Genomic DNA, 27,910 nt, shown 5'->3' with positions numbered 1-27,910 from the left:
ATTTATGAATGACAGAAGGCAAACAGTAAATAGCTAGAAGCTTAATTCAATGAATTTCAATAAAATGGAGAAATAACAAAAGAATATTATATAAAACATATAGCAACTAACATTTAAAAAATGCAACATGTGGTTTGAGTTAGCTCTAGTGGGCAAAGTTTGACTTAATATTTATGAATGACAGAAGGCAAACAGTAAATAGTTAGAAGCTTAATTTAATGAATGTTAATAAAATGATGAAATAAAAAAAGAATTATATATAAAACATATAGCAACTTACATTTAAAAAATGCAACATGTGGTTTGAGTTAGCTCTAGTGGGCAAAGTTTGACTTAATATTTATGAATGACAGAAGATAAACAGTAAATAGTTAAAAAATGAAGCTTAACTTAATGAATTTCAATAAAATGATGAAATAAAAAAAGAATTATATATAAAACATATAGCAACTAACATTTAAAAAATGCAACATGTGGTTTGAGTTAGCTCTAGTGGGCAAAGTTTGACTTAATATTTATGAATGACAGAAGATAAACAGTAAATAGTTAAAAAAGGAAGCTTAACTTAATGAATTTCAATAAAATGGTGAAATAACAAAAGAATTATATATAAAACATATAGCAACTAACATTTAAAAAATGCAACATGTGGTTTGAGTTAGCTCTAGTGGGCAAAGTTTGATTTAATATTTATGAATGACAGAAGGCAAACAGTAAATAGTTAGAAGCTTAATTTAATGAATGTTAATAAAATGATGAAATAACAAAAAAATTATATATAAAACATATAGCAACTAACATTTAAAAAATGCAACATTGGTTTGAGTTAGCTCTAGTGGGCAATGTTTGACTTAATATTTATGAATGACAGAAGATAAACAGTAAATAATTAAAAAATGAAGCTCAACTTAATGAATTTCAATAAAATGGTGAAATAACAAAAGAATTATATATAAAACATATAGCAACTAACATTTAAAAAATGCAACATGTGGTTTGAGTTAGCTCTAGTGGGCAAAGTTTGACTTAATATTTATGAGTGACAGAAGATAAACAGTAAATAGTTAAAAAAGGAAGCTTAACTTAATGAATTTCAATAAAATGGTGAAATAACAAAAGAATTATATATAAAACATATAGCAAATAATATTTAAAAAATTCAACATGAGGTTTCAGTTAGTTTTGAGTTAACACGTAGTTTGATTTAACTGTAATAACCGAAGTTTGATAGAATCTTTATCATTGACAGAAAGTAAATAGCAAACGGTTAAGAAAGAAGCTTAATTTAATGAATATCCATCAAATGGTCAAATAAGAAAAAAAATTACAAAACATATAGCAACTAACATTTAAAAAATCCAACATGTGGTTCGAGTTAGATTTTGATTTAATTTGATGAAATTTAATGCGGTTTATGCTACGGTAGATTAGATCTGGCTAGCTTTAAAGTAGAATTACAAGTACAACGTATAATCATTCACGACGCTTTTTTAAATAATAATTCGTCTTTTTAAACAATCTTCCTTGATACATTGGAGTTTGAAAATTGCAGTTGAAATTTCTAAAGTACATACTACTGTTCCATAAACAGTTGAACGCGTTGACTCAGTGGCGTGGTTTTTAACAGGCCTCGCACGCTTGAAACTTTATTTATTCGTCGTCGCGGGTTGTAATAATCCCAGTGACACATGGGAAATCTCTACGGCCGTAAAAATATCAAAGAAAAATTTTACGAGCGTAATCTGCGTGCGGGCATGGAGCACGACATACCTACCGTACACTCTTAAAGGATTTCATGACCGGTTTACCAGCGCTGTTTTCGAGCCGGGAAAAAGTTCACACGCGCGTATGCAGCTTCCAACGCGCATCGCCAAGAAAACGATGTATCTTCATTGTTATCGCAGGTTATTTGAGCAAACGTTTTACTGTTTACAGAAAGGGGACGAACGAAAGTGTTTTCGCTTCGCGAATCGTTCGGCTGCGTGAATTGATCTATCTGGCGATCTTTTCCAAAATACGATGGAACCTCGACCATTCGAACTGATTGTGTTCAGGATAATCTCATAATGGAATTTCTTATAAATATACGTATACTTTTTATATGTTACACGTGTCACATACGCATGTTTCAACCGCTTTTCTTCTTCCAATCTTTCCAAGTTGCTAAATTGCATTTTTTTTTTTTTTTTTTTTTTACATTTAGCGATTTCGTTCGCATTTATACATCGCTATTCTTTTCTGTCTTGTTTATTCGTACAGACAGGATGCTCCAGGAGGAAACCGAGTAACTTTAGTATACTCGGTAGGTCGTTGTGAATGAAAACAGTCTGTTGCAGAGCAATCAAATGCTAAACATTAAACTGTGTCTCAAAATCTATGAAAACAGTGGTTTATTTTATACGTAGCCGAGGTAACATCAGCGCTTCATTTAATCCTTTAAGTATCGTCAACAGATAACGAAACGAAAACTTCGTGAAACACGGCACAGTCGTCAATTGTATATTATAATTGCATTGTACCATTTCTTTTTGCAGGAAATGATTTATGAAAATGTACTTGTACTTAAGGGGTTAATAAATATTGCCAGTCAAAATTATACGTCTCGAGGATTGTCGTATGAATGTATTTTCTAAACATTATTTATTTGTAACATTAATAGTATCGATATGATTATAAATTTGGCGTAAAGTCATTATCATACACAAGACATTAAATGTCGTTCTTGAGACTAGTTTCTTATCTCGTTTCGGTGTAATATATTTATTTTGCCAAAGATGTAAAAATCTTGCTAAAAGTACAAACTCGTGTCTGTCATTGTTATCTCTTATTGCAAATGTTTCTCTAGTTTATGATATATTTTATGCTTCGATTTCTCCTTCGAATGATCCCTTGCCATCGAACAAAGTGAACTAAATGCCTTTTAAAAATTCGAATAATATCTTGCCAAAAAATGATTGGGAATTGTCCAGATCTTGAAGAACGAAGTTTGAAGAGAAAAGTTTTGCAACTGTTGGAAACTATCTGTGATTTAAACTCCGCACAATCGAGCATCAAAAGACAATATTTGCCGATACTACAATGCAGGTTGTAAAGCAACAAAGGGCGATTTCTCAATATCATTTTCTTCCTTCCAAGAAGACGGAATAGCTTGAAGCGAATCGACAGATTCAAACGATTTTCAATACAGCTGCATAAAATGTTCTTTTTTCTCTACAATTTCCTCCAAAATTGTTTGCAACTTCATCCTCTTATCATTTAATGAAAAATCGTTTAATGAAACACGCGATCGTACAAATTGTGACGATTCAAGATATAAAATTAATACTTTAACCTAAAACAGATGGTGTCGTGTTATACATGTTCAATGATGTCCATAATGTCATTCGTTCTGCATATATTTGCAATTATTTACCATCCTGATGTCACATACATTATTGCATACATTATTACACACGCGTATATATAAATTCATTATAGTTTTAAAATTCAAATTTCAGATATCTACTTCATTTTTATCTTTGCCTATGTGACCTTCATAGAACATTCGAGCTAAACATAATATCTGCAGTGAATCGTGTTCCTGTTGTTACGTAAATTGTTGTTATGCGTATATAACATATATATATTTATATATATATTGTAATTATATATATCATATATGTATTCATATTTTAAAACGACAGTGAATTTATACTATGTATATATTTTATATTTTAAAACTATATATAAATATTTCGTATACGTATTATATTATGTAATATGTATTTTATATACATATTATATTATATATACTTGTAATTATATATATATATTATATGTATTATATTATATATATTATATGTATTCATATTTTAAAACTATATCTAAATATATATATATTTATTTATTCTAAATTATTATATATATAAAATTTATTATTATATTATATTATTTATATTATATACATAATAATTTAGAATAAATAAATATAAATATATATTTAGATATAGTTTTAAAATATGAATACATATAATATATATATATAGTTACAAGTATATATAATATAATATGTATATAAAATACATATTACATAATATAATACATATACGAAATATTTATATATATTTTTAAAATATAAAGTATATACATAGTATAAATTCACTGTCGTTTTAAAATAATATATATGTAATTACAAATATATATATAATGTAATATGTATATAAAATACATATATAATATGTGTACAGGAATTTTGTCACCAGGTTGGAATTAGGCTATTGTATGTTCGACGTGTACCAATCTGCATTCAGAATGGCTATCAATTTTATTTTTCCATCGCTCCATTGATTTCATATGGGAGTTTTATGTAGAAGGCCGTGCCCCATAATTGTCGGGCGTACGTCCATATCGGTTTGAGGGTTGTTTTATATATGAATAGTATGTTGTAGATTTTTAGCTGTCATTTCTTGCCAATTAGCCACTAAATTTTTCTACGTCTTTCGTTTATTTAAATTGTTAAATCTTTTCGCGGATGTACGTTTTCTATAAAAGTTTTCTGTCTGAGTGTACTCCGAGACCTTCCACTGTATCCTATGGTTATCTAATTTTACTAGAGATCATAATCTACAATGCATAATTTTGAAGTGAACAGGGGAGAATTTAATTTGTGAGTACTCGAAGCGTAATAGCAGGTAATTTGCTTAAGTTTCAGGGAAATCGATTTCAAGATACAGCAAGGCGACCATACAAATAGAAAAGAATACTTGTGCCAATTTAACTGAAATTAATTTTCTGTTTCTTTATTTATCGTCTTGTGTCGCATCAACCACTAATATAGGTTATTAGCCACATAAGAAGCAAGTTCACAGTTTGTTTTGCAGCAGTTTTAGGATTGTTTCTTTGCTCTTTAAATTGTCGTTTAAAACGAACTTTATGTCGAGTTGCCGCCTACAACATAAAAACGAAATTTCCTAGAATTTACGATAAAATGTTTCATAGCCAGTTTCAGGCATATTTTTGCACTGTGCTTTACAGACGCTACGTATTCTTTGACAATCCATCAAATTTTTGCTACAATATTTCATTATTAATTTAGAATAAATAATATATATTTTTCACATATCATGAAAGTAAAATATTTCTAGTTATATGCTCGTCTACGTACATATAAGTCATTGGTTATTTTACTCCTCATGCAAGCAAAACAGTATTAGATTATTAACAGAATGATTAAGTAATAATTAATGATTGTAAATATCTGCAATTATTGTAGCGAACAAAATTTATTTATTGCAGAATTATATAAACAGCACCGCTGTTAATTATATAATTAGCATTTGAAATTTAGTTATCTAATGGATATTTAAAATGCTCTATATTTATTATAAAATATGGAAAACATTTTTCATTTTATTTGTGAACAAAGACTGGATACTTCGTATTCAAGGAACAATAAAAATATTATATTGAAATAATAATAACAAGATGAAATTAAAACATTTGTAATACGTTCAGAACACATTTTCAGTACACTTCATGTTCTGTAATATTCTCATATTATCCACCAGAGTTGCTAAAATTATTCTCCACGTCAGAAATTATGGATATACAAGACACATTTCTTTAAATTGAAATTTAACTGGCGCGCAGAAGTACATGATTTTACTTTTAACGTGACTTAAACCGGTCGTATGGAGCTTCGTGCACCATCTCCTAAAGCTTTTGTTTCGTGTCAGTTGGAAATGAAACTAATCCAGCAAAATAGTCTGAAAATATCTGGAAGTTGTTGCGATTTATTATAATGCACCATTTTTTACTATTGCCTTCCTACTTAATAAAACAACGCTAATGCTAATTAATTGGATGCCTTAGGATAAGCACGTTATTCTCTCTCCAAGTTCATATGCATTTTAAGATTTTCAACATCATAGTAAATGTGAAAAAATAAAGAGGAACACAACAGTAGACAATTAGAGAGCAAATTCTCTCTTACCTATCAAGGACAGTACACAAAATACATTCTTTTGTCTTTAATAAATATTATTTCCTGGCATCTATGATATTTACCTTTTGACATACAGATGTATTAAAAATACCATTTAATACACAACGTAAGCACAATATGTAGCATCACATTTAGCACAATCTAAAATTATGTATAATAATAAATATAATAATATAATAAAATGACGTTCTTGCAGAGTCTTTGTCTGTTAAGGGGTTAATGTTAAGATATTAACAATGGAACATGCTTTTAGTGACACATCTTATGTCTATATTACCTTTTGACATACAGATGTATTAAAAATACCATTTAATACACAACATAAGCACAATATATAGCATCACATTTAGCACAATCTAAAATTATGTATAATAATAAATATAATAAAATAATATAGTAAATATAATAATATAATAAAATGACGTTCTTGCAGAGTCTTTGTCTGTTAAGGGGTTAATGTCAAGATATTAACAATGGAACATGCTTTCAGTGACACATCTTATGTTTATATTACCTTTTGACATACAGATGTATTAAAAATACCATTTAATACACAACATAAGCACAATATATATAGCATCACATTTAGCACAATCTAAAATTATGTATAATAATAAATATAATAAAATAATATAATAAATAGAATAATATAATAAAATGTTCTTGCAGAGTCCTTGTCTGTTAAGGGGTTAATGTTATGATATTAACAATGGAACATGCTTTTAGTGACACATCTTATGTCTATATTATTCTTTTTGCATCATAATCCGACTTCTAAATAATTATGCATCAAGATCTATAAAAAAATGAGCAATATTTCCTTTAGATATTTAAAAAGTTAGAAGAAGCGGTTAAATTAGTTAATAACGTTTGAAACGTAACATGCAACCGAAAAAGAGGCGATTCTGCGTGAGAAAGTAAATCGAAAACGCAGCTTTTTTTTCGAGACAATTAATTGTCTTTAAATATTTGCCTGATAAGTGTTAGCGAGTCCCGTTATAAACAGATACCTAAACTTATGCACCGTATATTTGTTAATGAAAAACGAAATAGGACAATAAATTTTGATTGCATGCTAACAAAAGAAATTGAATTCCGTAGGAATTTCATAAGAGGAACAATAATAATTGTGGATGTTCAAGAGAACAGAAAACGTTTTCAGCCATTTCTAAAGCACCTAATAAAGTTTATCGTCCATGAATATCCACCTTTATTTTATCTTCTCGATCCGTACAATAAACACAAGTATATATAGATATTAGACCATAGCGAGATCCATTCAGGTCAATTTTCTCGGAAATAAAACTTCGTACGAATCACATTATTGCCGATTATGCCACCATTTAACGCCTTGAATGTACAAATGAGTTATTCGAAGTTACACAGTACTCGCATTCCTGTCAATTGAAATCATCACAGTGCTTGCTGATTATCATCGTATGATAGACCGCACATTGTACACACGCAGATTAAAATATAAAAGGGAAGAAAGACTACGATCTATCTATGTAATCTTGAAATAAATTCCTCAATAAAATCAAACAATCTGCTATACAAATTCATCGAAGCTATCAAAACAGGTTAGTTTAGCGTCGCAATTACAAGATAATCTTCCGTCCAACGAACGGATGGTGGATAGCCAATTATGCAAACTACTCTGTTCGTTGAAGAGCAATTGCGATGCGTCGCGTCTGCTGTATACCGTATTAGAAAGGAGTTGGTCCGATTGATCGTCGAGCGTCTCGCAGAGTCCGCAGATCGACCGATTCCGAGTGAAACTTTCCGTTTGATCTGCGGTACCCGCGGCCGCCGATAAACGACCAAGGATTCAGCAGGTTGAAGTTTCCAGCCAGTCAAGCGGATCCGAGACGGGTCTGGCTCGGCCGCGGTTCCCATGCCATTACCTTACCTTACCTTACTTTTGCATCCGATGAGGCAGAAAGGAGGACACGTATTCGCAAGAGTCCTCTCGCGGAGAAAGTTTATTGTATCGTTCAACTCGTACACACAGACCTCTACACTCGTACGTCTTACGGGCCCAAGATTCGAGCTGCAAACAGCGGAAACCCATCCCGTCGTTTTCTACGTTGTATCGTGCACCGCGAATCTCCCCTTTTAACAATACCTCGTAATACAGATTTTTCCTCTTGATCTTTTTTTCTTTCTCCTGGTTTGCCTCGCCCGAGTGTAGCTTTTTTCGCCTGCGAGAATCATGCGCTTCCGGTATTCTCTGAGACTGTTTAGGTACTGTCAGGGACTAGAGGACAGAGGCAACCTAACGTCTATTGTTAGTCGATAACGAACGAACGAGATTCCTCAGATTGTAACAATATGTTAGCTACGAGGTCGTGGGCAATGGATTTGTTGGCCACTTCTATTTATTATCAGTCGACCGTGAAACTGAAAACTTGAAGGGTACGCGAGCATACCGTGCTCTTCTTTCGGCCCCGTTTATCATTTCATGTCGTTGCTTTCCGTGTTCTCCATGTATTTGCAGTAATTTTCTTCCAGCGAATACTCGAGAGGGTAAACAGACTGGTACGCTTGTTTGCAACTTACAGTGTAATTTATTTCTTCCTCTCTGACTACTACACTCTTTTAAATAGCTACATAATAATGGTAAATAGGGCGGTCACGTATATTCGACTTTCTTTTCATGTCTCAAGTAACGTAGAAATCTTGTAATAATCTCAGGCACCTTGAGTCGCGGTATTGTAGACATCGACATGCGATTTTCTATTTTTATAAACGTAAATTAAACAAATAGAGTGGAGACAGAAATTTGTTTCATACCATTAAATACCATAAGCGCTCTACTTTAAACGTCTTCTAGAGGGTGTAACAGAGCACGTGGCAGACACTTCGGCAGCTGACGGTACATCTAAAAACAATGAAAAAGATTTCCATAAGCATATTCATCTGTCTTCGTTTATGAGACATAACGAATTTTCCGCGTTGACTTTGTGTTGCTTAATTTCCATTACAGGAGATGCTAAAAATGACCACTTTGCATCTCAAGGCAAACATGTAGACGTCCAGTCATGGATCCTAATGTTTCTCCAATTTGTTGAGAAGCCTCTTCTGGTCTGAGCTTTGGTATTTCAACATTCCCAGTGCATCTTCATAAACGAAGATGAATAGAGCACGTGTTTATATAAGCGTTTTTCATTGTTTTAATGTGTACAATCAGCCCCCAAAGTGGTTCCACGTGTTTTGTTACACCTTGTGTACTCTTGCATATTATGTACACCCTATAAATTTTTGGAATCTTAAATTTCCCAAAGATAATTTTACGATGTAGACGTCCAGTCATGGATCCTAATGTTTCTCCAATTTGTTGAGAAGCCTCTTCTGGTCTGAGCTTTGGTATTTCAATATTCCCAGTGCATCTTCATAAACGAAGATGAATAGAGCACGTGTTTATATAAGCGTTTTTCATTGTTTTAATGTGTACAATCAGCACCCAAAGTGGTTCCACGTGTTTTGTTACACCTTGTGTATTCTTGTATATTATGTACACCCTATAAATTTTTGGAATCTTAAATTTCCCAAAGATAATTTTACGATCAATAATTTTACAAAGTCAGGAACGAACGACGAACAGTTCAGTTTCGTTGCAGTCGGAATATTCTTTTCCCGCTCCTCTTGTTATAATCGTCACTATCTCGCGATCATGTGCTCGCAAATAATATGTATATATATGTATTAGATTATCCAAAAAGTTTCTTTCGTTTTATGAGGAAATAATAAACGTTTTTCGTTTTATATTATTTCATCGAATTCCGTACGATACATTTCACAGACATGTTTTCGCGTTTTTAAAAACACGTTTGCGAAAGACACTTTCCGGACAACCTCATACAATGGCTGCAACAAGCATTGCCGCGCTGTTGTATGTATTATAATATCAATTTGCATATCAATTAGGATACTACGAAAATAAAATGTAGAAGGTTATAATAAAAAAAAAAAATGGTTTAGCGATAAAAATATTGATTGAAAAATAAGGATATGTGTCAACACGTTTCGTAGTCGCTATACGTATAGAATAATCACGCAACTTTTAATGAAATGGAATTCAAATTATTTCTCGCGTGAATACACTATGTTGCACATACATATCTATTACATTGCTATTATATTTATTGATTCTAGATTTACATATACTAACATTGCAATATAACTGCGTATTAACCATCGGTTAGAAAAACGAGTTTTCTCTAATAGCCCATGGTACCGTTGCTACCTCTATGACGAGGTAAGAAACATGCGTATAAGTCAGAATTACAAGTTCATAAATTTATCTGTGCTTTTTGATAAAACAACATGTGTTAACATTTAAAATGTCGGCAGGCATTCAAACCGTGAATTTAATCGAACTTCCCACCATGGCCGGATGGACATAAATGGGTAGATCCGCACTGGCATCTTCCTGGTACATAAATCCCAGGGCGATTGACCGTCACCGTTTGCTATAACTCTGGATTCACTGGCGCTTCGCGTGAGATACGCTTCACTGCCATTGGATACAGGTAGTATCCGACAATTGGCGCGAGCCTTTTCGTACCCGGCTCTTTTGTATTACTGCTTTCCGACTTAATTTCTTTTATCCGTGACCCATAGAAATACAGCAGGCTATGCACGATATACTCGATTTATAGCGGTCGTTCACCTTGAATATTAAAATAATTACAATCGCTCGAGTACTTGCTTCAATATTTTTTCATTTATTTTATATTCCTACTCGAAACTTTGGAGAAGAATTTTACAAGAGACGTTTCGTGTTGTAACATTCTTATGGATCTCCCCTGAATCTTAGCCATATATAGTAATCTTCACCGTGCCTGGCACTTGCACCTGCTCTTACTTACGTCATTGTATATCATTAATTACATCTTAAAAACGTTGGAAATTATTTTTTAGTACAACCTGATTCAAGTATGGAAACTGATTATTGTTGTTATTATTGTTGTCCATATATAGTAATCTGTACCAAACTTGGCTGTTGCACCTGGTGTCACTCACGTCGTTATACACCATTAATTACATCTCAAAATATTGGAAATTGTTTGTAAATGCACTCTGGTTTATTTTCTTGTAATAAAGTATGTGAACTTTGTAGACCAATTACGATATAGTTTTTTGAAAGTCAATTATAAAAACTGCAATATGAAAAATAATAATTTTATATATAGTACTCTTCACCAAATCTGGATCTTGCACCTGATGTCACTCACGTCGTTATACACCATTAATTACATCTTAAAATATTGGAAATTGTTCATAAATGCACTCTGGTTTATTTTCTTGTAATAAAGTATATGAATTTTGTAGACCAATTACGATATAGTTTTTTAAAGTCAATTATAAAAATTGCAATATGAAAAATAATAGTTTTATATATAGCACTCTTCACCGAATCTGGACCTTGCACCTGGTGTCACTCACGTCGTTATGCACCATTAATTACATCTTAAAATATTGGAAATTGTTTATAAATGCACTCTGGTTTATTTTCTTGTAATAAAGTATGTGAACTTTGTAGACCAATTACGATATAGTTTTTTAAAGTCAGTTATAAAAATTGCAATATGAAAAATAATAATTTTATATATAGTACTCTTCACCGAATCTGGATCTTGCACCTGGTGTCACTTGTTTCATTGTATATCGCTTCTATAAAATTCGCTTCTTAAAATATTGAAAATAGTTCTTATATGCATCTTAAAAAATATATGATTTTACTACACTAACCATGATATAGTTTCTTAAATATCAATTATCAACAATTTATTAAATTAACTATTTTTTCTTAAAATTATAAATCTCTTGCTAAACATATTACATACTAATTCTTTCAAATAACCATAACTAAAATAAATGCCTAAAATGTATATTTGAATAAATATTTCATTCTCTATAAAGTACTTTCAGCAACTGTTATCGTATAATTTCCCGTTTTATCGTCCTATTTAAAATTTACAATTTGATTACAAAAAACATTCGGTAAATTGGTGTAGCTGTGTCGCAGATAATAGCATGCAGGTATTTCCCATTGGTCTATAGCTTCAAATATTCTCGTTTAGAAAATAAATTGTTGGATGAGTGAAACTGCTTAATGATTAATAGTAGCGAATTATTCGAAAATGAATTATTTGGCTGGCTTTCTCATTCGCTGTTTAAATTTATCGGCGAAACGTGTGATTTTCAACGGATCCGGTTTTATGATTATTTCTAACTTCTTCGTTCCTAACATAACTTCGCTGACCACTATACAGAGGACTACTGCTTGAAGTTTCTCGATCCTTTTTATATGGCTGATTGCTATTATTCCCCAAAGTTCAAATTCATGCGCCTATATTGGGTTAATAACGGTTTTATAAATTAACAGCTCAGTTTCTCCACATAACTTAGAGTATCTACTCGTGAGATAGCCCATGTTTCTTCTTCATCGCATAATAGCATCGAAAAAAAAAAAAAAAATAAATAAATAAAACACCGCTAGGATTTAATCGTCAAACATGCAAACAGCGTAAACACAAGCGATGCTGTTCAAATTTCAGTTCCTGAAATGTTTCTCGATTCTTGAAATTAAACGACGGACGAGCGTTTGATCGATGTTTTATTCGTTATTTTTATTCCATTTTCTGTCGTGTTCTAGCGATTCAAGCATTTAGGTATGATATTTTATTCGTTATTTGTATCCAAAATTCTGTGATCCAGTGATTTAGCATTTAATGAAAACATTTAGATGCGGCTTATGCCATAACAAATATAACGGTACGTCACGCTTATCTCTGTAAATACTTTAATCTCTAGAACATGGCGAAAGATAGAATAAAAATAAGGAACAAGATCTCGATCAAACGCTCGTCTGTCGCTTAACTTCAAAAACCAATAGCCATTCATAGTAACCGATTGCAAAGGCTGTAATTTCGAGGTCCTGCAGAGGAAGCAGCGAACGCAAAGGGGAACCAGGACATTTTTCTCGGTCTGCTCGCCGCGGTGTGCCTTTTTTTCCGGCACACATACCACCGTTCCCCTAGCATAGATGCATTCTGCCTGGCGCGACTCTATTACCTTTGTACGCGGTTGGTTAGTACGTAACAGGACAACGTTTGTTTCCCTCGCTAATTGCTCGGGCGTTTGGCGTAACGGGAGCACGTTCTCGTGTCCCAGAAAGCATCAGCGCGAGAGTCCGAAGACACGGCCACAATTCCTGTCGGTACGTCTTCTTCTGGTCTCCCCTTTCGTCTCCTTCTCGTTCCTCCTACCCGCCTTCCTCTCATTATTCTGTCGGGGGACCTTCTTCTGTGCGCTACCCACACGCGACAGAGGAAGCTCTCTGAGCAAGAGAGAGAGAGCTGCACCGTTGCTAACGTTAATGCCGGTATAACAGTATTTATTACCGTCTCTCTATCGCTTCCACCATAAATACATACGTACAATGCGTCGTTAAGCGATCGCCCAGCCCCGGAAATAGACCGTGACCGAATGGTGAACGCGAGACAATTCCCGGAAGAGCGTTCAGACGATCACCGGAAGGTTAACCACCGGTGTTCGGAATACGCGCGCTATGCCTACGCCCTTCCCGCCCTCTTCCGCCTCCTCGCCTTGCTTTTCTTCCGCTCTGTTTTTCCGCCTCTGATTCGCCTAACGGACGCGCGAACAAGTCGCGCTACACGAACACCAGGTGCATTTGCAATACTTCATTGTCGTCACATGATCCGCGAAAAGTTTCAGGTAACAAGGCATTAGAAGCGGAGAACTCTTTGCAACGCTACTTTCTACACGCTTCTCGTAAGTTGATCTTTGCTACTTGTCGATCGGGTATAACGTGGCAAGCTTTCTCGAATAACAGCAAAGTGACATGGATCGGTTTTCGATCGCCACGTTTTACAATATGTTCTCTCGTCTGAAAGAATCATAGTAGATTTCTGAAATGATAAATGTGTGTATATACTGTTGTCTAGTAGATCTACTCTTTGCTTTAATTTATACACCGTATTTTTGACGTGGACCACGCTAGAGAGGAAGATCTCATAAAGGAAACTTTGATCGAACGAGTGAACAGTTCTAGTAGCTGCGGAAGATATTGACACATATTCTTCTTTCCCAATGAGGTTTCTTTCTTATCAGATTTTACATTTCGTATTCGTAATATCGAATTTTTGCACTTTTACGAAAGTACTACGAAATTTAATGTGTTCGTATGCAACTAATTAGCATGTAAGTACCATGACTAATACAGTGGTGTGCCAGTATTTCATTCGGACTTGGTAAAAATTCATAGCATCGAATTTTTGCACTTGTATGAAAGTACTACGAAATTTAATGTGTTCGTATGCAACTAATTAGCATATAAGTGCCATGATTAGTACAGTGGTATGCCAGTATTTCATTCGGAAATTGTAAAAATTCGTAGTATCGAACCTTTGCAGTTGTACGAAAGTACTACGAAATTTAATGTATTCGTATGCAACTAATTAGCATATAAGTGCCATGATTAGTACAGTGGTGTGCCAGTATTTCATTTGGACTTCGTAAAAATTCGATGCTACGAATGTTTGCACTCGTACGAAAGTACTACGAAATTTAATGTATTCGTATGCAACTAATTAACATATAAGTGCCATGATTAGTACAGTGGTGTGCCAGTATTTCATTCGGACTTGGTAAAAATTCATAGCATCGAATTTTTGCACTTGTATGAAAGTACTACGAAATTTAATGTATTCGTATGCAACTAATTAGTATGTAAGGGCCACGACTAATACATACTAATATTGGTGTCCCAGTATTTCATTCAGACTTCGTAAAATTTCGATGCTACGAATGTTTGCACTCGTATGAAAGTACTACGAAATTTAATGTGTTCGTATGCAACTAATTAGCACGTAAGTGCCATGATTAGTACAGTGGTGTGCCAGTATTTCATTTGGACTTCGTAAAAATTCGTAGCATCGAACCTTTGCACTTTTACGAAAGTACTACGAAATTTAATGTGTTCGTATGCAACTAATTAGCACGTAAGTGCCATGACTAATACAGTGGTATGCCAGTATTTCGTTCGGACTTCGTAAAAATTCGTAACATCGAATATTTGCACTTGTACCAAAGTACTACGAAATTTAATGTGTTCGTATGCAACTAATTAGCATGTAAGTGCCATGACTAATACAGTGGTGTGCCAAGATTTTATTTGGACTTAATCTCGATACAACATGATCGTAAATATGATAACACTGACGTAGAAGAAAAGGCTAGAACTATAACATTTGGCTCAAGTAACTTGTAATCGAATATTGTAATGTTCTTACTAATTTCTTATGGTCCTCTTGGAAATCTAATATTTGGCTTCAACATGAAACGAAAGATTCTGAAAAAAATAGAATATATTATTGATAAATGATTAGTATGATGCATATTCTTTTCGTTTCACATTTTTTACTGTATTGTATATATCAAAGATAAACACGTACGAGATGCAGAAAAATAGAAAGGCAACAGGTCATTTGGAAGAAGAGAAATTGGAATTGATAAAGTATGTTATACACCAAAATAGCAGGAGATAATTTATCTGTCGTTAATATACTACGTATGAAATTATGACATTAATTTAGTTCAGCGAATGAATCGAAACAGAGGAGAGGAAATGAAAATTGCTGAAATTTGTTGACTACTGTGTCGAAATATTAAATCGTATAATATGTAGAAACTCACTGTTAATACATTGTTCATTTTCATGCAATTACGGAACGTTTGAAACTCCAAAAATACATAGAGTGCACATAATAATAATATGGAAAAATGTATAAAATACCCAAAGTGTGACGCACGTTATTATATCCAGCAGATGAAATAAGATATCTGCTCAAGTTGCATTTCTTCAGAGATGATGGTAAAAATTTGAATCTTCGTAAATATCCGCAGCACGCACGTCATCGATGCTTTGTAAAATCTCAAATTTCCGAAGGCTAACACGATTTTATCGTCAGCCAGCGCGTTTATTTTCGCGGAATGTTATCATCGCCAGCGTTGCTGCTCGACATGCGCTACGATCAAGCGACCCTGTTACTCAGCTTGATGCTAACGATAGTTTGTGCCTGGTTGCGCGTCGTACAAAGCAAATAGGTAACGAAATAAATTTCTCGGCGCAGAGGCGCGCTGCAAGCCCATTTCGTAGCGCTCCACCTCGAACAGTGAAACTGCAGCCCCGGCAGAAGCAGGCGAAACCAGGGAGGAACACGTGAGGACGCCTCGATGAAATATATCTTCGGCTGCAAACGTGGTTCCTGCTCGTAAAGGAGCCTCGGATTACATGGCGCGTATAAAAGCCGACAGGAACGAAACGTCACACACCGTCTCTAGCGTACGCCGTGATCGTATAAATTACCAGCGACGTCCAATTAAAGAGACTCACGCTTGAATCGCTGACAAGAGCAGTAAAAAATACGTCGTAGCGCTAGTGTTGCACCTACGCGCGACACTTGTAATAAGGTTTCAACATGTGCGTCGAGTTTCAGGGGCATTGTTAGGGATAAGTTTCATCGAAAACAGACCTACGCTTCCGTTCATAAGTACCAGCCATTCCATAAATAACGTGTCTCTTTATAAAAGTTGAGAGTTCAGTTCAAAACAATGGGAGTTTTTACTATCGGAATTTGAACAGATCGAGATAGAAAGCTTGTTAGCACGTTGACTGCCACGCGTGTTTTCACTGAAATCTCCGTCAGGCCATGCGTGCCGCAGTACCAAGCGTTCTCTGCTTTTATTAATGCGAGTAAATCATTTTTTTAATAAACCATTTTCGTATTATTTTTATAGCAATTCAACAGTTTTATTATTTCCTTTAGAATATGAGGTGGTCGTTGGTGAAGGTTCGCACAAGAAATACTCTTGATTTTCAACAAAAAGTTTATTAAACTATTAACAAACAACAGTCAACAATTTTCGATTAACGATTACCTATCAAGACTCAATAATCACGTATCTCTAATTGAGCTAGCTTCGCTATGACACTAAACCTTTCGCACTTCGCAGCTCGGAGCAGAATGAATCTTTGGTTCGAAACCAAACGGAGTCTTTCTTTGTTGCCCCTCGATATTTCCACTATGCACGCGTTTATTAGATGTCCGCGACGGTTGCCGCGTATGCATTCTTCCGAATATTCGGCGAAAGAACCGTAGGGATATCGATGGTAGATTAGGCATTTCGGCCTTACGCTTTCAAGGTGTAGCGCTTTGTGTCGCGAAGCTGTTGGAAAGTTCCGTGGTCGAGTGCCGCCACAAATATCTTTTCAAATACCTACGACGATCCTTCGCAAGTAGTCAAATAAGTGTCACCCGAATACGGGTGACGCGACCCTTTCGGATGTCACCCTAATGCGAGTGACGCGACCCTTTCGGATGTCACCCGAATGCGGGTGACGCGACCCTTTCGGATGTCACCCGAATGCGGGTGACGCGACCCTTTCGGATGTCACCCGAATGCGGGTGACGCGACCCTTTCGGATGTCACCCGAATGCGGGTGACGCGACCCTTTCGGATGTCACCCGAATACGGGTGTCGTGGCAGTCAACGTGTTAGAGGAGGGTAAAAAATATACGAAAAGAGACGAAATCGTCAGTGATCGATCGACAGGAGGTAATTGTTTATTTTCATCTTGCAATTGGAAAACCAATGACTGCATTACCTGTGCGACGATTTAATGTTTTATGTATCGATATTAGGGCTCCTGTTTTCTGTACAATGTGTACCTGTACAATGTAAAAATTGCAAGCTCCTGTGCAGAATAATTTAGAATGATCCGAAACCGAGGAAATTTAGTTGATGCATTATGAACTTCACAGAAATACAGCTTCGTTCGTAGTGGATGTATCCTATTTCTGCTTTTTGTTTTATAATGCCTTTTTGTAGCTTATTAAATTATGTGTAATGTAATTAGTATTATTTAAATAACAAAAGTGAAATAAGTTGAAAATATTGCTTACACTTTGCGGGTTGGTATTATTCAGGAAATTTTGCTATAATCCACATCGACATAAAAGACATAATTTAGAAAAGGGTGGGGTAGCCACCCACATGCTATATTTATTTTTATTTTATTTTTTTTTTCTTCACCAACAAGATATAACACTTTACCAAATGTCCATAAGGACAAATTGTAAAGTAACCAAAATTAAATAAAAAAAAAAAAAAAATAATCCACATCGAAGCTTAGGTATTCTACGTTGAAACCTTCTCTATATCTTCACAATTCTATCGTCGCTGTTTAAATGATCGTAAAAATGTAAATCTGCTGGAACGCGGTGCCTCGTGTTTTTCTAAGTTTTTAAGTTTTGTCCCCAACACGGTTTATAAATTGTTTATTTAAAATCTCATCCTATCGTATATAATATTAACTGGTTTTAAACGTTATTGCCAGAATGAATTATGATAGTTGTTTTATGAAGTTGGAAGAGCTCGTAGCTGGACAAGCAAACGAGTTGAGCCATCAAATGACATCCCCGAATAATAAAAATAAAATTGTTCCACGATGTTTCACATTTACAGATGTCCATCTCTTTATCGCATATTAACTTGTACAAATAAATTTTATCGCGTCACTGCGTTCTACGCCTCTGACGAAGAATAAAATCTTCCAATTTGTAACTTTGTAACTAAATAACATTCTGTCAAAAATAATCAAATATACACATTTTTCTGAACGAGGTAGCGCGTATAAAATTGGTCGGTGTTTTGTGTCAGACAGTGTTTGTTTGCGAAAACTCGCTTGAATATACGAACGAAGGGAAATTAATATTTATCGAAAATATTCCATAAAAGCTTAGCGATATGAAGGTTCGAATTAAAACTGGAAATTCGATACCGAACATGTGCACTTTCTAACAATTTCGGTACGTCACTATCTGTGTCTATGTGTTCTTGGTATACGCAAATTATTCTGAAGCGATGCTATTGTCACGATGGTCTCGGAATACAGCGATAGGATAATCATATTTTGCATACCATTGTGCATACCATAGCCATCAAAATTATAACTAAGCAGTAACAGCATACCTATGTGACGGCATCCAGCGATAACCCCTCCACAGGAACCAAACCCTTGATATAAAAACCCTCCCAAGTCAGCACTCGACATTCTATTCTGTTCTGTTATAACATTCCGTATCGTTACTCTGTCATTTTGTAATAAATTTTGCGATAACTATCATAATTGGAGTACGAATCTCTCACCTTACGTGGGGAACGTGAAATAATCTCGAGTCGACGCGACACTATCGTTTTAACCGGTTCAAAGCGAAATTAAATCTCTTCATTGAATTATGCATTCCTAAATACGAAACAATTACCATAAATATAAAAAGCTGACGAAAAGATGCAGCGTCATTATACTTAAACCGTGGGAGGGAGAGAATATTCGTGCCATTAAAACGGAATTGTTGAAAGTCTTTAGATTTTTGCATGAAGGATTCTTTCAACCGCAGGATATAATCCGACCATTAAACAGGTAATACAGAGAAGAAAGTAGAAAGAAATCGTAAAGGAAACCGACTGTACCACGGTCGCTATTCCGCTGTTCCCAAGAACACGGAATGTTTCGTAAATTGCGAAAGTTGGCGAATCGCGATCACCGAACCGTAGAATTTCGTCTCCCGGATCAAAAGAAACGAACCGAAGCTTCGGGGAAAGATATATTCCACGGTCAATGACTTTTTCTAGAAAACCGATTTCGCGACAAAAAGAAACGAATTTGCATGAGAAACCATGGCTTGTGTCGTTTGACAACAGTACACTTTAATTTCGAGACTGCGCTGTGTCATGAAAGTCGAACTCTATACGCATAAACAAGACAATAGAGAGGAAATGTCTTTCGCTTCGATTCACGCATGATAAAAATATTTCCAAGAGACATCCAGCAAATTTATTTATCCTTTGTTAAAATCCTCGCGTTTCTGCAACAAACGTCGTGTTTATTTTCAAAGAAAATATAATATAATATAAATATAATATTAGCGTTCCAGATTTTTCTTACGTTTATTTCGGATTATCTTTTCTCCAAGTGGAGTTTAATGTCACGTCAACTATTACGTTATTAATTATACAGGGAAATGTCAACATCATACTAATTTCTATGGAGTAATTTAATTTTCTTGACGAATGTTAGCAAATCGTGAATTTTGCTGTCATCCAAATTATCTTCCACGAGGAATTTTAATTTGCATTTAGTGCGCAAATTCGAATAGAATTATCTTTTCTTTAATTGTTTAATGTTACATCGACTATAAAGTTATTAGTTATCCAGCGAAATGTTAATATCATACAAATTTCCATCCGGTAATCTGATTTCCTCGATGAACATCAGCAAATCGTGAATTTTGTTGTCTTCCAAATTATCTCTGACGAAGATCTCAATTTGTATTTACCGCCAAGTATGTTGTATTTCCAACAGTTTCAAATCTTTCAATGAACCTGCGTATTTAACGTCTGCATACTCTGTCGTCTTCGACCAATAATTTGAAGAAATCTTTCATTCTGCGTATATGTTCGTTGAAATTTTGCTTTGCTTAAAAAAATTCATGTAGCATATAGCGATAAAACTACTTTCTGGACGATGTTCCAGAAACTTGGAAGAGTATTCAAGAATTTTTGAGGAATTTTTAAAACGCAGCGACCTAAAAATAAAGCGTATGGTCTTGAGCGACTCAGTATGCGGACGACGTCGCTAGGAATAAGATAGCAGACTCAAAAATTATTACGAAAAAAGAAATAAGATTACTCTTAACTACTAGCAGTTGACTTATTTAACGATACGCAATCTTTCAACTTACTTTCGCCTATTTACACTTGTGTTCGCTGGAACTGCGTTGTTCCAGCCAATCAAACTGGGAAATTCCACGTGGAAAAATTTGACAGCGCAAACTCTGCTTCCAACTTTCTAAACAATCAACCCTAAACTATTGTATTCTTCCTTTAGTTCCGGTGAACAGACTATTTCAGGACGAGAACAGTTAGCCAGGAAACGAGAAGCTTGTATCAAGCTACCCTCGCAGACGAACTCTAAACTAATCGTAAATACACGGGCCATTGGCTCCTCTTCGCAACGAATTTCGTGCAATCGATCATTTGATTAAATAGGAGACAACGATTACTTGAAGCAACTTTAATTGCTAATCGCACGGTTCTCGTTGCCATCGCTAAAGTTGCGATTGAAAACGAACGTTGTTGCTTGTAACGAGATTTGATACTTGCCATTGTCGTTATTATCTTTTATTGCCTGTTTTCTATTACGATTATTATACAGGGTGTCTCATTTAGCTTGGACAAGTTACAACCTTGAGATGGTAAAAGATAAAAAAGAATTTCTCTAGACATAATTCAAGTAATTCCCCGTTTTCTATTACGATTAATATATTTTTTTTCTATTTGCGTTTATTTTACAATCAATTCTCGTTAGAGAATTTTAAGTAAATTTATCTGACGTGGTACTATAACATGATTAATAAATGTTTATAGTATGTTTGATTCTATTTGAATCTAGCGCTTAGGTCTAAGGTGTAATGTCTTTTTAGCCTGCGGATTCCGACGTGTCGAGTAGTTGAGTAATTAGAGGGTTTTGGTGGTTGTTAACTCCTGTGCTGTGTCTATTGCTGAATTTGGATAATTCTTCTTTGACCGTGGGTATCTTGAGGTCGTGATGTATGTTTTTTAATGTCTGCGATTCTGACGTTTCCAACGCCATGTACTTTTGCTTCTGATTCTGTACCTGCGTCACCTTCGCGTTTTTTAATTACATCGTATTTTCATATCTCTTCTAATTCTTAGAATTCAGATTAAATTCTTAGAATTACAGTTCACTAAATCGATCAAAGGAAAGCATAGGTTCTTGTCGAAGTGGTCATCACTTTTAAGAAAACTCTACATCTGGTGTTTTTAGTTTTCTCAAAGCACCGAAGCCATCGACAGCTCATAGACAAAAGACTGGGACGAAGACAGATCATAAACTGTAGACAGGCTACTTTAAGTAAATTTATTTTAAGTAAATTTTAAGTAAATTTATCTGGCGTGGTACTATGACACTATTAATAAGTGTTTGTAGTATGTTTGATTCTATTTGAATCTAGCGCTTAGGTCTAAGGTGTAATGTCTTTTTAGCCTGCGGATCTGTTCGACGTGTCGAGTAGTTGAGTAATTAGAAGGTTTTGGTGGTTGTTAACTCTTGTGCTGTGTCTATTACTGAATTTGGATAATTCTTCTTTGACCGTGGGTATCTTGAGGTCGTGATGTATCGTTCGTTGGTGACGTACCAAGGTACATCCATTAGGGATCTTAAGGTTCTCGATTGGTATATTACGATTAATATATAGAATATGTAACTGGGACAAGCGACTCTGAGACAATAACCACGCAGAAAAGAATTAGACATAATTTCATTATTTGCCTGTTTCCTATTGCGACTGTGGTGTAGAGGATTAATAAAACGGAAACGACAAATTGCTGTTGCAACCCGTCAGATATATTTGAAAGAATTAAATAAATTAATAAATGTTGAAGTGGTCACCACTTCTAAGAAAACTCTACATGTGGTCTTTTAGTTTCCTCAAGCACTGAAGCCATCGGCAGCGTATAGACGAAACTGGGTCGAAGGCAAGCCATAAACTGTAGACATGACTTCAGGGCTTTCAGTCATAGAGTAAGAGTGCTAGTGTCACGTCGAAAATACAAGAAATCGCGAAATTAACAGATCGCCGGTAATCTCCTCGCGTTGCAGTTCGCACGAAATAATTCTTTCGCGAATAGGCTGAAGAAAATTGAACTTCGTATACGATAATGGAAATTATTATAGAAATCCAACAGAGTGGTGGTTCAAAGTGTTACAACAGAATGATCTCGAGCTCTAGTTTAGGATAGTCTTTATATTGAGGGTTTAGTCCTTTTGGAGGTTTGGGTGTGTGTCAGAGGCGCCTTTTTCGTTATTGTTTCGATAGCTGTGGTATGCAGGATGTTTAGTCTATCTGATTACTGAGCGAGTGGCCCTTTTTGAGCGGGTGGTCTTCTTGAGTGTGTGACACTAGCGTGCGGATATGAATCAGCTCAATAATATTCCGATTTGTATTTACACTTCAGTATTTAACATATATTTTCTACCTTGCAATTTATCCACGCGTTCCTTTGTATTTATATACATCTAATAACCTCAACAATAAATATAAATTCTGTCGAGAGACGCTCGTGTAAACGTATTAACAAAGACAGTGTATGATCGCTCGCAGATAACTCGATAACTCGTATAACTCCGTTAACAACTAATTTGCTGCGATCGCGTCCGTTTGCACGTAGCGGCGACATTGTTTTTGCCTGGAGTTTATTTATCGTTACGTTTCGTGCATCAAGACGGTGTTAATGTCCCGAGGCAAAATAACAACACGAGTCGCACTCGATTTGCATCGTCCTCTGACTCATGTGCCGCTACACGATTAATATATAGGGCAATTACATTAATAGAACAGTACTAGAGTAATGTAATGTAGAATATTAATATGCAGAATAATGTAATATGCTATCGTACGACCTTTTCCACTACAATTCACAATGTGCGTTCAATGATTACGTTACACAGGATATTTCTCTTACGTAAAATAATTGAATCGGGTACCTCATTGTCCAAATAGGAAGAAACACCATAAATTTGCTAGAAAATCTACACATGTAAAGCGCTGTTCGGCAATGTTTACAATCTGCAAAATGCAATGTATTATAAAGAGTACTTAAAAATAAGAATTAATAGGACTTTTCAGCGAGATATATACTAAAGGTTGGCGGGAAAGAATTTTTCTGTTAGAGGGTCTGCAGAAAAACGACACGAGCTAACTTTATCGGAGCTATGCGAGACACGTTTGAAGACGGTACGGTTTCAAAGTAGTCCGACTAACTAACGCTTCTGTACAGTACGTATCCCGTATGCAAGTGGATTGTATCCAAGTTTCATACTTCGTTACAAACTTCCTTGCTCGTCTTTCCAAAGACGTTCGGCTTTGTTTTCAGTTAACTTGCCGAGTAACCGCCGAGAACTTTATACTGTGTTACGTTTAAGTAGCTGCTGACGCGTTGTAAACTTCCGGTTCTACACTCATTTCCCTCCGGCCATTTAAAATTATTAAAGCTGTGTTGGCGGTACTATTAAATGCTTCAGCGCAATAAGTCAATTAATGCCGAGCCATTGAAAGTCTTCTTATTAAAAAGCTAGACTTCGATAACAACTGCTACTAACTTTCACCAATTAGGGAGGAAGAATAAAATATTTATGCTTTCTTGGTGTCTCGTACGAGTCTTTTTTCTTTCATCGTCTACTATCTTCCTCTAAACACTTCAAATAAGTCGATGTTTATTTCGTTCAGCTATTTTTGTCTAAGCTGGGTCTGTAGGTCAGTTTGTAGTCGTCGTATCAGAGAATTTCGTAATCTTTGCAGACACATGTCAAATGATACAAATGGATGGTAGTCGTTTCAAGGATCTTCTAGGAAAATAAGCAATCGCGGATTACTGGAACGCAGAAATGCTTATGATACAAGGTCAGATAGAAGGCACGTTCGTATGAATTTTTCCATTGTTTTTTCTTTTTTCGTTTTTGTACATCCTAACCATTGCTGAAGTGAGATTCACATATCACGATACAGCCTGTATGTAATGGCTTGTGGTAGAAATGAGATCTGCGAGATTCTATGATTTAAGATAAGTCGAAGATCAAAAGTAAAGAAATTGCGCTGGGAAACACGTTCTTGAGAAAGTCGAATTTGAAAGTTTGCCAAATATACGTGAATTTGCATAAATCGCAGAATAAAATTGAAACACGTTAGTGAAGAATTATCAAATATAACTTTTTCAAAAAATGAGATTCTCGACTTGTTTTCGCATGTAGAACAACCTCCTATCTACTACTGGCTGCCTGCGAATTAAATTCACGTTGATTCGACAAGCTTTCAAATTCGATCTTTCGAAAACAAAATCACCAGCGCAATTTGATTATTCCTAATTTTGTTTCTTATCTTGATCCTTAGAACTACTTGTATACGATATTTACAAAAGATCATTCACTGTCCAGTAACTGTTTATTTATATGTATATGCATACAAGTGATGGGGAGGAAATTCAAGCTACAATAAGATTTTTGTAGAAATCCGAGAGAACGTTGATAATCGTCGCTCGTGGAATGCGTTAGTGGGGCGGAAAAGGTGGAATACATTGTTAATGAAAGATTCATCGGCTGTGACTGAAATCCAGTGACTGGCGTCTCTGTATTTTCGATGTCCACGTTCGGAGAACCCTCTGAGCTACCTACGGACGAAGGTTACGGGTTCTGTTTTCTATTATATGTACTTTACAATTTGCCCAGCTGGACATTTGGTAAATTTTTCTAACTTACTTGCTAAATAACATGTGGATGGCTACTCCCAGCAGGATACCATCTTCGAATTTGACTATTTTATTTCTTTAATGATATCAGTGGGCTGTTTTCTTGATCAAAAGTTTCTTTTATTTAATTTGTAGTTTACAATTTGTCCAGCTGGACATTTGGTAAATTTTTCTAACTTAATTGCTAAATAACGTGTGGATGGCTACTCCCAGCAGGATACCATCTTCGAATTTGACTATTTTATTTATTTAATGAGATCAGTGGGCTGTTTTCTTGAACAAAAGTTTCTTTTTTACATTTGTACTTTACAATTTGTCCAGCTGGACATTTGGTAAATTTTTCTAACTTAATTGCTAAATAACATGTGGATGGCTACTCCCAGCAGGATACCATCTTCGAGTTTGACTATTTTATTTCTTTAATGATATCAGTGGGCTGTTTTCTTGATCAAAAGTTTCTTTTATTTAATTTGTAGTTTACAATTTGTCCAGCTGGACATTTGGTAAATTTTTCTAACTTACTTACTAAATAACATGTGAATGGCTACTCCCAGCGGGGTACCATCTTCGAGTTACTGGTGTTTATGAACAAATTCATTTGCATTATGCCACCTCGTAGGAAAGATACACTCTCGGTTGACCTCGGAACCAACTACTGTCGGATGTTGCTGTTAACAGGCAGGAAATTTATGGAATTTACGTATGCCGGCTAAACTGCAGACACGGAGGCTCCTTTACGAGCGACAGTGCCTGCAACAGCCGCCCGTTTCGCAAAAGTGCGCGTGCTTGTTATCACGGTTTCCCTTGATAGCCACGTCTTAATGGCTTTCGCGGATTACGTTACGTACGTTCAACGTGAAAGTTTCAGCGGTTTAATATAACCCGCTACTCTCTTTTCCTCGTTGCTTTTTTGCACCCGATGGGCTACGAAGCCTCCGTTTCGCTGCTATTTCTGTTATTTCGATTATCTGGCACAGGACTTTTACTGCCGTTTTCTCGGCAAATTTGATTTTCTGCAATCTTAATATTTGATACGATATTCCATACGTATTTCATAACACGTATGATATTTGATAAAATATTCTGTACGTATTTTATAATATGTATAATGTCTGATAAAATAATCTACACGCGAATTTCCAAGGATTTTACTAAAACGTAAACGAATGTATTTGTCCGTGGAATAGACAGAAACGCAGATGTATATGTATGGAAGTTTAAGTCATCAATAATCACACTGACAATCTTGTGTTACGTCGACTTATTAATTTCACTGTACGCTCACGTCCTTTACGGAGTACGTTTGGTCTTCCAGATTGACTTCTTCTCGAGCGATTTTAGATTTTATAATCCCGTCACTGGAATATGCAACTATGCAAATAATGGATCGAGTAATTTCTTATCTGGATGTTACTATTAATTTGAAGCGTCCAGCGTTGCAATTATTCAACTTCTAACGTGTTATTAAAATTCAACTTTCTTTATCTCTCGTTTTTCCTGTACAACGACTGAAAAAATTGATCCCAGCCACATGCCAAGCCGTGATATAAGCGCTCACTTATTAATGTGTTAGCGATATAAATCAACAGGTGCTGTTCAAAAAGTGACGGTAATTTAGTCTGCAGTATATCAGCTTTTCCATCAGTTTTGGACCTGTTTGCATTTCTCATCTTTAGCTCAGTTTGACGTGAAAAGTGTAATAAATTATTCGATCAATAATCTGACTCTCCCTCTTCTTTCTAGTTTGTCTTCCTGTAAAGATACTTTCGTTTAAAATCTGCATTTTTTGAGTCACTGTGTATTTATATTTCCTATATATTTTTGTTTTTCTTTCTTTCTTTTTTATACATCTACTACTTGCCATTGTAGACTCATGCTCGTGACTTGCTAAGTAAAGTAAATAAACGCCGAGAACTAACAGTAACACGTTTCTGATGATCATTCTTAAAGCATACTTCTGTTATTATCCTGTAGATTTTGGAACCCATGTAAAGTGAGAGATACAAGTATTCATACAGTTAGAACGTAGACATATAACTAAAAGAGAATTATTTTCTATACTATTCAAATATGTATAACTGTATACTATACACAAACACGTAACACTGTTAAATATACACAAACAAATATCAATTAAATCGCTCGGTAACTTATAATGAGACAAGATTTGTAGAACAAGAATTGTAACGCTATTATATTGTATATACTCATGTGGTATGGATCAACCTTTGTTTGTGTACATTTATTGTAAGTAATAATATATAATACTAATAATATAATATATACAAGCATTATAAGTATTATAAATATCTATACAATCCACATTTACGTATATTTGAATATATTTAAACATGTCAAATGTATTGAATATATACAATAAATATATATATAAGTATTATAAATATCTATACAATATACATTTACGTATATTTGAATATATTTAATCATGTCGAATGTATTGAATATATATAATCAATAAATATATAAGCATTATGAGTATTATAAATACCT

General features: G+C 34.8%; 1 protein-coding gene and 1 long non-coding RNA gene across 2 annotated transcripts in view; one reads left to right on the top strand and one right to left on the bottom strand.

Moving 5' to 3' along the window:
* The window catches only part of LOC132909026 (CCR4-NOT transcription complex subunit 6-like), a 464,578-nt gene extending 454,098 nt beyond the window's left edge, over positions 1–10,480 (top strand). Inside the window, exon 4 of the mRNA XM_060963619.1 lies at positions 10,337–10,480. Within this exon, the coding sequence (XP_060819602.1) occupies positions 10,337–10,389 (53 nt within the window). The 3' untranslated portion in view covers positions 10,390–10,480. The remainder of the gene's footprint in view (positions 1–10,336) is intronic.
* Positions 1–27,910, bottom strand: part of LOC132909054 (uncharacterized) — a 517,795-nt gene that overhangs the window by 295,134 nt on the left and 194,751 nt on the right. The gene's annotated exons all lie outside the window — the stretch shown is intronic.

This window comes from Bombus pascuorum, chromosome 7, assembly GCF_905332965.1.
Source record: "Bombus pascuorum chromosome 7, iyBomPasc1.1, whole genome shotgun sequence".
NCBI lineage: Eukaryota > Metazoa > Arthropoda > Insecta > Hymenoptera > Apidae > Bombus > Bombus pascuorum.
This window is presented reverse-complemented; position numbering and strand designations above follow the sequence as displayed.